This window comes from Podarcis melisellensis, assembly GCF_964234715.1.
Source record: "Podarcis melisellensis genome assembly, chromosome: 8".
Lineage (NCBI taxonomy): Eukaryota > Metazoa > Chordata > Lepidosauria > Squamata > Lacertidae > Podarcis > Podarcis melisellensis.
The window spans coordinates 44,383,471-44,398,864 of NC_138540.1; the positions used below are offsets into that span (position 1 = coordinate 44,383,471).

General features: G+C 39.4%; 1 protein-coding gene across 10 annotated transcripts in view; it reads right to left on the bottom strand.

Annotated features, from left to right (window-relative positions):
- The window catches only part of NFAT5 (nuclear factor of activated T cells 5), a 66,433-nt gene that overhangs the window by 15,416 nt on the left and 35,623 nt on the right, over positions 1-15,394 (bottom strand). For 3 of the 10 annotated variants that reach the window (XM_081923282.1, XM_081923287.1, XM_081923286.1), the window contains 4 exons: positions 10,932-11,496; positions 6,025-6,217; positions 4,529-4,719; positions 1,012-1,184 (listed from right to left, as the gene is read on the bottom strand). In XM_081923282.1, coding sequence (XP_081779408.1) covers positions 1,012-1,184; positions 4,529-4,719; positions 6,025-6,217; positions 10,932-11,496 — 1,122 coding nt within the window. The other 7 variants (XM_081923288.1, XM_081923289.1, XM_081923284.1 and 4 more) reach the window with 4 other exon arrangements.

Sequence of the window (15,394 nt, forward strand, 5' to 3'; positions counted from 1 at the left end):
CTTAATGCCAAAATGGGCTTCTAAGTGGTTTAACTGACAACGTGCAAAAAGTTGGCATCATCTCCCAAGGTCTCAATCTGGAACTGGTCATTATGCGTATGAATACTCCACAGTCATTTGGCTTGCATGACATATAGGAAAGCAGAACTTACAGAGATTCTGCTTGGGTGTAGCAAAACATGCCCATCCTTTAATTCATCAGAGAAAAGCACAGCACAACTCTCCTAGGAATTGGCACATGACTGTAGTCTACTAGAATGTGCTCATCATAGCATTTCCCCCCTAGGTAACACTGAAGTAAAGTAACACTGTTTTTCTCTTTTATAAATGGGCTAGTGCAAGGGGTTTCAAAAATCAACCAACTGTAATATACAACATCTTAGTGGCCTTTAAAATTTGTCTCGCAACAAGGTCCATAACAATTGGCTGGACATGTACATACAGTCTTCAGCAAGTTTCCAAATACAAATAAGCTCTATATCAATATTACACAAAAGTTAGTCATTTTGCCCAGATGCAAAAAGTTGGCATTTTAAACGCAACTGTAGTTTTAAGCCTCAAGCCAACAACAAATAATTCAAACCACAGAAGCAGGCTATCTCAGGCTAGAAACAGTAATTTTTCTTTGCCTGTGATACATGCCACACTCCTATTCCAATTATGTGCACTGCTTGGTGGATTGACAGGGCACACTGTTAATTTGGATGTAGACCAGATCCCCTACACCCAAGTTTTGGTTAACACTAAAAATAGATCAATGAGGGAACCAATTAGATATGCTATAAGCCTCCACAGAAAAAGTAATTTCATTCAAAGCAGCATGAGGACTCCTAGCAACACAGACACACATGAAAACTAAGTTTGTTTAAGGTCTAGGCAATTTATTTGGTTTATTTGGGTTGTTCATTCTATTTTGTTATTAAAGCAGAAAATGAAATGCAGGGCAACTGAATTAACAGGGGACCCAAAGCCCCAGCAAGATGGAACTCAGAGTTTGACTTTACAACTTACTGCACAGAATTGGTGAGGACGGCGTCTGCAGGGTCAGAATGGAACCATCCTTCCGAGTGATGTTAACACGGAACACTAGCCTGGCCCGAGTGCTTTTTTTCTTGGAGCCAGCGATGCCTATTCGAGCTTCAACATCTGCATTTCTCAGTTTCAGTATTCCAACACAGTCCACCCTAGCAACACAAGATTAAAGTTACCTACCCAACTTGCTTTCAAAGAGGCCACTTAAGTTTTGCCAAGGTATGTAAAACAGCAAGCTTCCTAGGTCTCCTGGCACATGGGTATTTAAACCCAAGCGAGAGTTGCCCATATAAACACTACAGATGCATGTGCCTCTACAGCTGCAAAGATGATGGAAGCAGCCACAAAAAGCTCCCTCACCTCCAAGCTCTGCAGCAACAGCTACTGTCAAAAGAGCAAGCCTTAAATTGGAGAGGGGTGTGTGCTAATACCTCTGCTAAGGCAAATAGTCACTTGCTGGCCTTGGGAAATTCATTTTCAGTCTCTCTCCACCTCTCCCATAAAAAGGGGGCACAGCAGCTTGCCTACTAGGTGTGTTAAGAGGATGGCAAGCAATTACTTTGCATGTTATTCAAGGTAGCTAAAATGTTCTTTTAAATGTGTTTGTGAGAAGGGGGGGTATTGGTTTTTTGTTTTTGTTTTTATTATGTATTTTGTATTTTCTATTTCTATTTTTATGCTGCGAACTGCCCTGTGATCTTTGGCTGAAGGGTGATATACAATTTTTAAAAATATATATATATTAATCTTAACTACGGAAGTGTGAAATCCAAAAGAGGCTGCTTTAGGCAAAGTTTATTTGGCTTCCATGCAATGTGCCTCTAACAAAAAACAGCTGCAGGTGGGTTCTTAAACCTATACACAAATTTCTTTCAATACCTATACACAAATTTCAAACAATCGTTTAAAATAGAAATAATTTTAAGCTTTGTCATGCAACTGGCACAAATAAAAACAAGAGCCATGACCCAAGAATCCTCAACAATAGCCAAAATAAGCAATTTGTATTATGGCCAAATACTTCCAAAATATCTTTTTTCAGAAACTAAAATAACCACCTAAATGCTACCTCCCCATAACATTTGTTATAAAATGCATTCATCCTAAATATTCAGAGAGAGTTGGCTAATGCATTCAAATATACCAGAGGGGAAAATAGCATCTTTAGAGAAAAGCAAAAGATGGCAGTAGCACTTCAGATTCAGCTGAGGCATCAGTAGCTCACAGATCAGATTTGGTGGCAGACAAGGAAGAGCAATGAATCTGGACAACCCAATTATGCTGGCTGGCTGAGTGCTCATCACTAGAGCAACCAGTCACTATTCTGAGACTCTTTTGCATCTCTCGCTTGCATAAAGCAAACAGAGAAAACAATGAACTAAGAAATCAGTTCATCAATGAAGCGAAAAAGTTTTTCAATTCAAATTATTCTCTCTGGTTCCCAGAATATACATTCTGCATTTTCCCCACCCAACTCCACCACCCAGTAAGGAGAAAGATGGCCACAGAAAATTCATTTCAAATGCTGTAGTGGGAAGTACAAAGCTGCTGTACTTCTTATTCACCAGATATTTGAAAAAATTCAAGCTACACTATGATGCCGACATTATTATTATTAATATTTATTAGTCACTTTACTCATAAAAATGGCTCAAAGTGAACATGAACAGAAATACTAAAACCAATAAAAATAATCACATCAATAAAAAACTCACATCTATACAAATAAAAGACAGGTCCAGACCCTGCCCCTCACCCACAAGTGGCCAGAAATCCTTCAAACTAAGGGCCAAAAAGCCCAAGCAAAAAGGGGGGAAATGCTTTGCGCTGACATCTGAATAGAATTGGACAAATTTTTTGTGTTACCTGCCTCTAGTCTATGGGCCACAGCAGCTATGTCAAAATAAACATGGAGTTTAAACTGCAGGTTTATTCATTGATACTGCCCCTCCATCCAGCCCTACCCATGATCAAAGCAGGAAATGGCAAATCTTTATCTAACTGGTCTTCACAAAAAGGATCATATAATATAGGTCTCAATTCTTCCCACTTCAGACAATTCAACAGATGAGGCCTAGCTCAAAACCAGCTACATGGACGAACAGGTGAGGAATGATCTGGTATTGTCTTAGTACACTATTCTATCCCATCAATAGACCACAACAGCTTTTAAATTAAAAGGTTGATCTATTTTAGGGAGGGAGTCAAAATACAGATCCCATTACGGAAGCTGAGATTGACCAAGTCACAAGCAATACAAAACTTCCTAGTGCATACACATAAAGCTCCACATGGCAGACAGTTTATAAGAGCTTTGTGCTGACTGAAAGACAGCATTGTTTATTTCATCAGCAGAGTCACCACTACTGAGCCAGCACTGTGAGAGCACTTCATCTTACAAAACTCTGCTAGTTTCATATAGCAGCCCAGTTAAGAGCATTTTGACAAGAGCACAGCTGATGCATTCACCTAGCCTTGCCACCAGTTCACTGGCAGCTTTCACAGTGTTAACTGGGGAGGCATACTTTAGTCCTGCCTTCCACCTACCTTGTCTTACAGCTGTCAAAAGAAAAACACCCCACAAGACAATGAAAAGTGGGGAGAGCTGCATTTTCCAGAAGAGTCTCTACAATGTCACTTTTGCCAATCAGTTATTTGTTGTCGTTTTTAAAAAAGAAGGATCTAAGAGTTCGGAATAATATGCCATATTCTCTTCATCTTATTTCCATGTATCTAAAATGCTTTATAAACATTATATTTATATACATGGTCTTAAAAGTTTTCATTGTATACAATGTGTCAGCCTAAGCAAAGGAGGGAACAGACTGTCTTTTAGCATCCAACATGCTGGCAAGTAGTCCAGTTCAGCTGTTAAGATGTACAGTGGTACCTTGGGTTACAAACACTTCAAGTTACAGGCTCCACTAACCTGGAATTAGTACCTCGGGTTAAGAACTTTACCTCAGGATGAGAACAGAAATTGCACGCCAGCGGTGCGGCAGCAACGGGAGGCCCCATTAGCTAAAGTGGTACCTCAGGTTAAGAATGGTTTCAGGTTAAGAACGGATCTCTGGAATGAATTAAGTTCATAACCAGAGGTACCACTGTGTTGGTACATGAAAGGCTCCTCCACATTCACAGATTTCTAGGCAAGCTGGGGCTGCCCCATTAACTTCAGCAGTAAATGTTACATGCACTGAAATGCTGTGCATACAGCGTTCTGACACGAAAGTGTCTGCCTACATGCATTTTGTGCTGACCAGAATCCCAAGAGCTCTAGACTGGGGCCCAGTGTACAGGAAATAATTTAAGTATATTCAAGTAGTTCCCAGATTTACTGCCTTTTATTGCAATTAAAAATGCCTGATCTGAGTAGATACAGAATCATAAAGAGCTGAAAGGGACCTTAAATTGTCACGTAATCCAAAGCAGGAAATATGTTGCTACAGAATCACTGAGAGACCCAGAAATAGTACAGTGAAAAACAGTGACTTACGCCAAGGTCATGTTGTTGTTTGGATCCAATCCCACCTCAATGACAGTGGTACCCTCTATGTCAACTTCTTTGCAGGGTGTGGTGTTTCGTCCTGTAACCCTGCAGGCCTGATAGAATCCATGAGGTTTCACCCGACCAGAGTCATTCCCCACAAAGACCTGCAGTGTCACAGCCTCATTGTGACCTTCCAGCTACAACCATAAAACAGGCAGGAAAGCGTTAATAGACTACAACAAGCAATGCAAATAATTTGCAAATATTACAATGTAAAGGTATTTTGAACATCAGAACACTAGTTAGTGTTAAAACCCAGTGGTGTGCTGAAAGTCTTATCTTTTCCAAAATAACAGCTCAACTCTTCAGTTGTTGCAGGCTATGTTAAACCAATTTAATTCCAGTTAATTATGCAGTATCTCAGTTATACTTCCCTGAGTCTATCAAGCAGGAATCAGAATCCTTGCTTATAAACAGCAAATCTGCAAACTGAAATCCTTTCATCTTTATTCCAGAGTGTTTTCATTGTGTATCCATTCAGAATTATGTATTTAATTATGTATCCATTCAGAAACAGTGGCATTTTCAAAAACCTATTAGAAATTAATGGACTTTCTAAACATGTAGTTATAAAATACAGAAACACCTCATCACAAAACAGTCCTAAACACTTCTAGATTATAAATTCTTCAGAAACTGTACATGCACAAAACCATATAAAAGCAATTCAGTCTGTACACTATTAGGATACAAAATCTTTCAAACTTTATATTTGCTCAGAAAGTGATCCATGCTATTTTTTGTTCTATTAAGTGTTTAACATCCGCAAATATTCAAGGGCAACATGAGCAAAATAGAGAGCAATGATTTCCCCACCAGCTGGATTAGTAGCATTTTGTAATTCCTTGGTGCACTGTGGGGCTAAACATTGATGTCCCAGAAGTCTGTCCATACTCCAGGCTAAAAGTTAGAAAGCCATTGTAGGCACAGAGCCCCATTCAGTTTTAACACAGTCGTTGAGGGCTTCCTCACACCTTTTTCTGATGCACTACATCACAGCTTGCCTAGTTTCTGATGAACAGCCCCACAGACAGTGCTCTGTGCATTCATTTAACTGTTAATTGCTGAGAGCAGCTATTGGTCTATATTTACACATTCTCCACTCAACAAGAAAGGCTGCTCTGTACTAAACTAAGAAACATCCAGACCTCTGCTCTCCAAACAACACAAAAGCCACATCCCTGAGAAATATGGAACTATATACACAGATTCTAAATTAGTGCAATTTAAAACTTAGTATGACAACATCAGTGCTGAAAAACACACCATGGCACTGGCAACAGTTTGTCACTGCAGGGAAACCCATGAAGCCCTGGAGGACCTAGTATGTTTGTCTTTTGGCTGGAGTCAGGTTTGGCTGGGGGTGAAGAACTGGATTTTCACTTACCATAAATGGCAGCACACTCCGGAATTGGCCCACCCCAAAAACTGAATTGGCCTACCTTTACGGTGGGGAATCCTTGTTGTGTTCTGTCTTTCACCGAGCCCCGACTGCCCTCAGTTAGGTAGCGAGCTCTGTGCTGCGTCTCTGGTTGCACCATTATCTTCAGCTCCTTGCCTTCACTTTTACCAGGGTACTGACCACATAACATAGGACTCTTCTTGCCTCCAGTTGTTTTGGGGGTTTCTGATGTTCTAAAGAGTTAAAGCAGACCAGTGATTTCAGTTACCAGAGGCTTTCTTTAAAAATCAAGCACAACTGGGGTGGGGAGGGGGAAGAGAAAAGAACACAGATCTGGGCCATACTTAAACCTACCAATATAAAATCACAACGCAAGACTGCAAACTGGGAAGAAATATAGAAGGGGGTGTGTGGTTTCATGTACCGTACTCACAACAGAAATTCAGTAACTAAACCATATAGCCCTTTTAATCTTTGTTTTATGTAGGAATGTAAGAAAAAGGCACACTGCTATTTAGGCAAAAATACCTGTATAAATATAGTCAGCTGGCATGAGATGGCAGCCATCTTAAAACTGTTCATCATGCTTTCGTCACTAATTATAACCATTTTGACCAGTGGTCACTGTAAATCCCTAGACTATGTAATTAAATGCATACAGCTGAGCAGAACTCACATTGTATATGCAAAATCCTGCATCCTTTAAGTGAAACATGAATTTTGAAATGGATATAGTTAGGCCAATAAATCCATTTTAGGACTATTAAAATACAATATTCCTTTAATGACTATATTGATTGTGATAAAACTATTTATATTCTGGGCATCCAGGCCATATCCCAGACCACATGGCTGCTGGATGCTACTTATTTGTGTCCTGAGATTACATTTGCTTCACTGTCCATTAGTTTTTTCCCCCTTATATACAAGTGGCCCAATCCAGCAGCACTTGAAACTTTCCACCAAATTAAAGAGAGAGCATAAGTAACTCTCCCAGTGAAATCAATGGCACTTAAAATATGATTGATTATGCCTACATTTTTTTCTGTAGCATAAATACAATTATTAGAATAATTGTACACTGCACATCAATCTTCACCAGGCTGAAAACATTAAATGTTTTATTACAATGATGTAGATTTAGGAGGAGGAGCCACTCATGGACTGACCTGATTAAACATTTTTCTATTTTGCAACACAAATAAAGGGGCCTCTGCCCTTTTCAGAAGTAGATTAGACAGAACAGCATCTAGCTGTTGCTAATGTACATTCTGTGTAGCATCCAAGGTGAAGAGAAATATTTCAGTGGTAAAAGGAAAGGCTTGCTTTGCTCCTGACCTTGCAGCAGTTCAAGTTTACAGACACTATATAGTGACGGATCAGTCTGATTTATTTCTTTTAGAACCATCTCTTTAAGCTGCTGAGTCTGCTCTAATGAAGTAATACATGCAACACGGCTCAGCCTCTAACCAGCAACATTGTTTAGAAACTGCATTGAACGGTCAGTTCCATAAATGAAACCAATTTGAAGAAGGCCCCCAAAGGGCACTGTCTTTCGGACATCCCTAGCTTCAAGATTTTTAGGAATGCTGTTTCAACATGCCCTATCCCTGATGTGGGCTTCTGTTTGTACAAGTCCTCACTGGCTCACAGGGAGAATGGGAATGAACTGCGTGCTCTGCAGATCTGAGTGCCTACGTATATTTCAAGCTTGTCCTCTGTGAACTAAAAAGTACTTGTCTTCTTTTCTGAACACCAGCATGTGCACCATAACATCAAACCAGGGGCATGGGCAGCCCTAAGCCAGTTCTCATAATACAGCATTGTGAAAGGTAGAACAAGTCTACATCAGGACCTCAGTATCTCAGCCCACAAAGGCCTGGAAAATCATTCAAGAACAGCCATAATCAACACAGGAGTTTCATGGCTATTTCCAGCACTACGGATCTTTTAGTACTTAGTACTTTAGTACTTTAAGCTTTGTTAGTAAAGCTTCATAGAAAACACTGCTTGAAATGTCTGCTGTACTAGTCTGGAATGCCATAAAACCTGCATCCACCACTGTGCTCCTGCTACCAAAGGGCCCTGAAAAAAATGTGTTTAATGCTGATAAGTGTTCTACCTCAATCAAAAAATCGTGGGTTCTTTTGTGTTTTCGTGAAAAAGAAAAGCTCAACAACTTTGGGGTTTGTCTAAAAAAAACCACAACTCAACAACTTTCGGGGTATCCTGGCAACCCTATTTTAGGACTTCTCTCCAGGCTTCACGCACAGTGTGGAACACTGCTACGTAACAAATTTATGTACAAATGAAATAGAATCTAAGCATGAAAAAACTCTCTCAGTGGCACTTGGCAGGTAAGCTATATTCTATGTTTAGCTATAGTCTAGCTCAGGGGTTGTCAACCTGGTCCCTACCGCCCACTAGTGGGCATTTCAGGATTCTAGGTGAGCAGTAGGGGGTTCTACGGCACAAGCTGAATCCTCCTTCCATCGAGCACTGGTGGGCAGTAAGGAAATTTTACCATCAAGAAAGATGCATTAGTGAGTGGTAGGTATAAAAAGGTTGACTACCCCTGGTCTAGCAAAAGTAGCAGCTGTACGAAAACCTATTTTTAAAAAGATGTTTAATCGTTTTTGCATTTGAGGACAGGTCTGGATAAAATAAATATTTTAAATCTCATGAGAGTTTCAAGTACATGACGGCAGGCCTATAACACAGTAAACAAGAATCTGTGTTCACAATTTCTACCTAAATCTGCTCGTTCATAAGCAGTATGCATAAATCAACTGCACAACTAGAACTTCTCCTTCTCATCCTTGAGAAACTGACAGTGGCATTTTAAGAGCCTTCTATGAATTCTCCAAAATTCTATATGCTGAAGGGGTCATCACAGTGTCACTCTGCTAAATACTCCTTCTCTTCCCGTTTCTCATCCATGTCCAGGGATCTAAAATGTGAATACACACTTTACTTAGGTGCTACTGGTTAATATAAAGTCCAGTAGGTTAGACAGGTATTTTATGAAAACCAGAACCATGCCTCTAGTAGTCAAACACAGTTGTTTTCATCGTAGTACTTTGCCTTTTGTGATGGCAACATTTGCACTGAGCTATTCAGGATGACTCCAGATATGTGTCTTGAATAATAATAAATTAACAACAATAATTTCTGTTATAGTATCATTATTACTATAAATGCTACTGGCTAGCTGCACTACTCTTCCATGTACCACCTTGTTGAAAGAAAACTATATTGAGGTTCAAACCTGTCTAAATTCAAACCTCTGCTTAGCCATGAAGCTCAATGAGTAGTCCTTGAGCAAGTCACCAGCCCTGCTTGTGCAACAGAGTAAACCAGGGTTAATGGTTGACCATGATCACACCTAAAAAGGCCTGTTTAGCTTCTCTCTGCTTATGGGCCAAGGAAACAAACACCAATTCCTCCTCACTTTGCACTGCTTCCAAAGCAGGGAGCATGGTTTGTTTCACTCCAACAAGCCACAATCAGTAAGCCAAAAACAAACCCAATAGGGCTTACTTCCAAGTAGACACACACAGGATTACACTGTTAATCTCAAGAAACCGAACTTACTTCTTTGAAGAACTCACCACTTTAAGAAAACCTTCCCTGTATCTATTTTAGTTTGAATAAATTCTGGCAATGCTTGCCAATTTTGAAATTTGCAAGACAAGCATAAAACATTTTACTTTATGTCTGTCCTCTGAGTTTTTAATCACCTTTGTCTGAGGAAAACTCTCTACTTTGTTGCAAAGGATACCAAATTATAACAATGCTGCAGTGGCAACATAAAATATACTCTGTAGAGTTTATTATAATCTACCTTTACAAAGTTATATTTTAAGTATGGAACTGGAACAACAAAGTGTACACAAATTGAAGGTGATTTTCCTACAGATGATAAGGTGTTTCCTATCTGCACAATATTCACCAACCTAAGGATAGCTTTGTGAGCATACCACAAACACATACAGAAAATAAAATAAGCCCACTGTTTTATGATGAGCTACAAAAATAAACATTACTGGAAACCAGTGGGCAATCACTTGGATCCCAATATTCCCCTGTATGAGCAGTGTGTGTGTGTGTGAGAGAGAGATTCTTCAGGCAACTGCACTCACCTCTCTACTCTGAAGGTACTCTATCCTTCTGTAGCCTGTTTTAAACTGACACTGAGGTTGCAGATGGAGAGAAACAGTGACACATACAACCTTATGAGTGGAATTGTATTCTGCTCATGCAGCAGGACCTTTGGATCCAAGCCACTATTTCTAAATTGAGATGCAGTTAAGTGAAAAGTGTGAAGTGGAAAAGATGAGAAACCACCACCCAGGCATGACTACAGACAACAACAGCAACACACACACACACACACACACACACAACCGAGAAGCACACAGCAAAACAGGATTAGAGATTTATTTCTGAAAAATCAAATACATAACTGAAGTGACATGGAACACAAATTTGGTTCAGCATAGTTTAACATTTTAGTAAGTGTTAATATAATAAGATCAAAATCAGCTGTCTTTAATTGATGGAGAGAGTGAAACAGAAGTAGGCGAAGTGCAGATCCCTTATAAATAGCTTTGTATGGTACTGTTGAGGAAGACATGGAGGAGCCGATCTCAGCTTCAGGGATTACATTTTTAACATGCTTTTATTGAAAAGCTTCCTATTCACAGGGAAGAGCTAGACAACAATTCCAGGACAGATTAGTTCAATAGTTGCTAAATCAGACTAGAATATATATTCATATGTAAACCTTGCATTTTAGCATAAGAAACCATTGAACTTAGTTCCAGATTATCACCTCTCCTGTATTTCTCAGTGTGAACCTGAGCTGAACACTAGGGAAAAGTTAAGGTAATGCTTTTAGCTTGTTTTTTAAACATATGTTGATAGAACTTAAAGGCAGATACCAACCCATTTCCTGCTTTCGAGTTGCTTTTGCTGTCCGTGCTGAGCTGAGAAAGGACATAATGAGGCGCTTTGGCACTGTCAGCATCAAAGATATCCATGGTTGACTCTTCACAATCTCGCCGTTTGATCCCCGGTCTCTGCTTTGGATTTCGTTTACGTGATTTACGTGGCACCTCAGTGTTATCATTGTAGGAACTGGTGCTCATGTTACTGAAGTTGGAGGGGGAATCCTCCATCCACATACTGCAGCTCTGCTCAGATTCCAATCCGCACCCCTCATCCTGGCAGGACATCCGGCTGTTGTCCAGCAAGTCCTCCGGTGGTGGTGTGATGTACAGGACTGTGTGCCTCTTCGGTGTGGACTGTTGTTGCTGCTGCTGGGCTGTGTTATTGGTTAACTGCTTGTCACTTACCCCTCGGTTACTTACCCCCATGGCTGAGGAGCAGCTCTCCACTTGCATAGCTTTGCTGTCAGTGACTGAGGTAGAGTAAATGGTGGGACTGGAAGAGGTGGTAAAGGAGCTGCAAGCACCGCCCATGGAGGAAGAGGAGGGAGCTGAAGAAGCATCTGCGGTGTACAATTCAGAAGTAAATACAGGGTACATGATCCCAACTGTGCTGGCTATAGCAGTCCCTTTGAAGTAATGTGATTAGTGAACTGATTTTTCCCCCAAATGAATGTTTTGGAATTTGGCTTGTTTTTGAATTTAAACACTTCAAGTGATATAAGGCTTAAGCAACACAGAAGTATTCTGAAAAGTGTCCAAATGATACTTCCATTTTTGTGGATGTGGCAATCAGACTTTTTTCTTTAAATTTTCTTTAAGTCATAAAAAGGCTGTAAGCAAACAAGGGCGCTTTTATTGCCTCAGCTGGACTATGAGTTTAAGCCATTTTATCTAAAATGATAGGAACCCCAATGCAAGACATGTGTCAGTGCTTTTAGGCCACATTTCATGCCAATCAACCAGCATCTGAAATTTTTGAAAAAGGTGGGACTGTGCTTAGCCACAAAGTATTAAAATAAGTTTCTAACCTATGAAGCAGAGAACTACAGGTCATTTTTAATGCAGACACTCCCTGCTTCAGAGGCAAATCCTGGAATAAAAATATGAGAAAATAAATGAGAAGAGAGCTGCTCATTATTCCAGATATTAACTATTAAATGAGAAATGAAAGACAAAAATAACTTAACCGCAACAAAATGGAACTGGTACCAATCACCATTTATGGCTTAAAAAAAATTATTCAGCTGAGATTTAAAATCAGAGCATGCTGGTAAGAAAATGGAAGAGGCATGATCAAGTCACTTCCTTATGTGTTACTTCAAGTCCATAAAAATATAAAACGAATAAAAGCCACCCAGCATTACTGATGGCATAAGTAGCAGCCCATGTCTCAGCAAAAGGAACATTATTAAGGTTGATGGCTAAATAACTACTAGGGTAGGTGCTGGCCTAAGAATTAGATATCTGTTTGCGACTAGGGCTTCTTAAAAGCAGGTTAGGCAAGAAGAATGCATAGATAAAATATATTTAACTGCCCACAAAGCCTTCACTCCTCAACAGTGTCCTGAAGTCAAAGTGATTGCTCTGAGCTAAGGAGATTGTGGGCTGCAACTCTCTGCATATATCTGAGAATGCTACTAAATAAAAAAAATACCCACCAGCTTAAGACATCTCCCTATTCCAGAATAATTAGCTTAAAAAATAGCTGTATTAAGTTGATAGCACTACCTGCTGAAGGGAGCAAACAAGTGTGGTAAAACTTATGTTAACTATAAAAAGGAAGGTGGCTTCTGATGACTCAATGAACAGAATTTCTGTGTATAAACTGAAAGGGTCAGAAAAAGGAATTAATATTGTTGCAGGTTCCTTTTCTTTTAAATGCATTCAATATGCAATAATATACTTAAGGTACAGAAAAAACATAAACTGACATAAACTGACCTAGTGAAAATGTTAGTATTGCAGTAAGAAGCCCAAGAAATATAGACTAAAAGCAAAACAGATCAATCTTCTGTTTAGTTTTAGTTATGAAGGTTTCAAATGTGAACCTATCAGTCAGGTAACAGTGCACTCTTCCCTTAGAACTACCCCCATCCCATCTCCAGCCAGTCTCTGGAATAATCTGGAGCCACTGACAGATACCAGTTCCATTTTCCAGCTTGTTCCTTGGCAAATGCAGTGGCTGAAATTGGAAGTTTCAGTCACTCAGAACTGCATTTTAATTTAAAAAAAAACCAAAACATTTTCAAAGTCCTTTTTGTATCATGCATTAATGCAATGCTTTCCTTAGAAAGATGTAAAGTTTGCTAATTTCAGTGACTATATATAATTGCTGATTTGCAGCCACTTTGAGTTGAAAAGTTTGCTATGGGACATTATTTTTTTAGCTAGCTTTTGTTAAAATAGCACTAACTTCCATTTGCTTTTAAATAGTCACCCACCTAGAAATGCAAAAATGCGGCTAGCATACTGCATGCACTGTAAAACATGCAGGAAGAATGCTCTAAACTTGCATTGCTGCAGACAATCCTTTCCCCCTCTCTAGTAGCACCCCACCCCGAAAGAAAACTCCATGCAGAATATGACCATCTCTGGATTCTTCCCCAAACAAAGATGATCATACAAGGGTCAGGCGTTAGTACGGAGGCTGCCTCATCTTTGATTTAAGGTGCAGAGAGTTTACACACTTAAGCTGTGTGTTTGGCACCAGCCCATTATGCTGATCTGTGAATAGTGTGGATAGAAAAGTAACCATGTTCCTATCTAAAATGGAAGAGTTTGGAACTTTCACATCAGTCCACACTGGGGTAGTTATGCCAGCCAGGATTAGCAGCCTGAAGAGGGAATTCACATAAAATAAAATCCTACCAAGAAAGCCAAGGTATGCTAATTTTATCAAGCAAAATATTAGCACCAAGTTAAAGCTTGAAACCTGTATTAAATAAATAGTAACTTCCTTAAAAGGAAATTCTCCAATTAGTATAGTTTTGCAGATAATTTGAAAAACACAGACTACCAGGACCCTAATTTTTTGCTACCCCTGTGAATCAATCATGTGGACTGCAACCAAATAATTGTTTGGTTTACTTAATCACAGCTGTGCCAAGTTATAAACTTGAAGCTTTAAAGCTTAAAAAATAGGCATGTTTAGTCACACCAATGAAAAAGAACTAATTATATGTCCTTATACCAATATTAATAATATAACCCAGGCCCAACATCCTACTATTGCATTTGAAGTTAGGCAGACGGACCTATTTACTTTTGTAGCTGAAAAGGCTCAGGAAATGATTGATGCATTACACATCAGTGAGATAAATGCTATTTTTTCAGGTAGTGTATACATAATTTGGATGCAGTGTTAAATTCAATCTGAATGGCAATCCCTTGACTGATCACTCCATACTAAAGCAGTCTCAAACCCTTTTTATTATTAACAAAATGTCCTTTCAACTGAGCCCAAATCATGGCAATAAGAGTGCCAGCCATTAGGAGTTAGCCAAGTCCAAGACATAAGGAAATTGGCTTTCTCTAGGAAGGTGGTCACCAGAAAGTAACCCCTCATATTCCCACTTTGCAACCTTAACCCAGAAACACAGTCCTCCCACTTTAAGCATTTCCCTCTTACTTCTTGAATAGAATTTACTCACTAGGACCCAAGAGACACAGCTCAATAAGCACAAACTCGATGTTTGGGGAGGGTTGGATATTTTTACTGCATTTTGTTAAATACAAGATTACAGTCTAACAAGGTTCAGTTTCAGTTACATTTTAAAGCCATTTTAGAATTACAATCACATGCCAAGAATGTTTTATGACAGTCTCCAGAGGCATGGCAACAAAAACTACAATACACAGTTATCTGTGCAAGTCATTTTATAATTAGCTCATCCAAGATCCAAACAGGAGAGATCACACTGGAAGTTAAAAGCCCTTTGAGCTCCAATACCATCAATAGTCAAAGATGAAATAAAATATGTAGTTCAAGAAAGAACAACAAGCTCCTGCACCCTTATTGGCATCTGCTTCAGTCTTAGAAACAAAAGGACTCAAAGCAAGCCTGTGCAGTGCATTGCAAAGTAATGGCCACCCCTGCTCTGTGCTACAAGTGACAGCTCATGTCAGTTTGCAAAGACCCTTTGCTTTCCAGGTACTAGTAGCTTTTAACCTAAATAAGCATTTTGTTTTTATGGCAGGGAGGCAATTTTTTAAAGCCTCTCCTCTCCTCTCCTCAGAATAAGATTTAGGAGATGAGAATCAAAGAGGTTATGGGCAGCTTGGGTTACTAGCTAAAGCTACAATAGCTTTATACAACCTTGGGAGACTAAGACTCTAAGATTTTAAGCCCTTTTAAAATTCTCTGTCCTCCATCAGCTCACTGCTAGTTTCAGAGAGATTTGCTATCTTTAGGCAGAGCTTAAAGGAAGCCATTTCTTGCCCTAAGGTATTTCTCTTAAC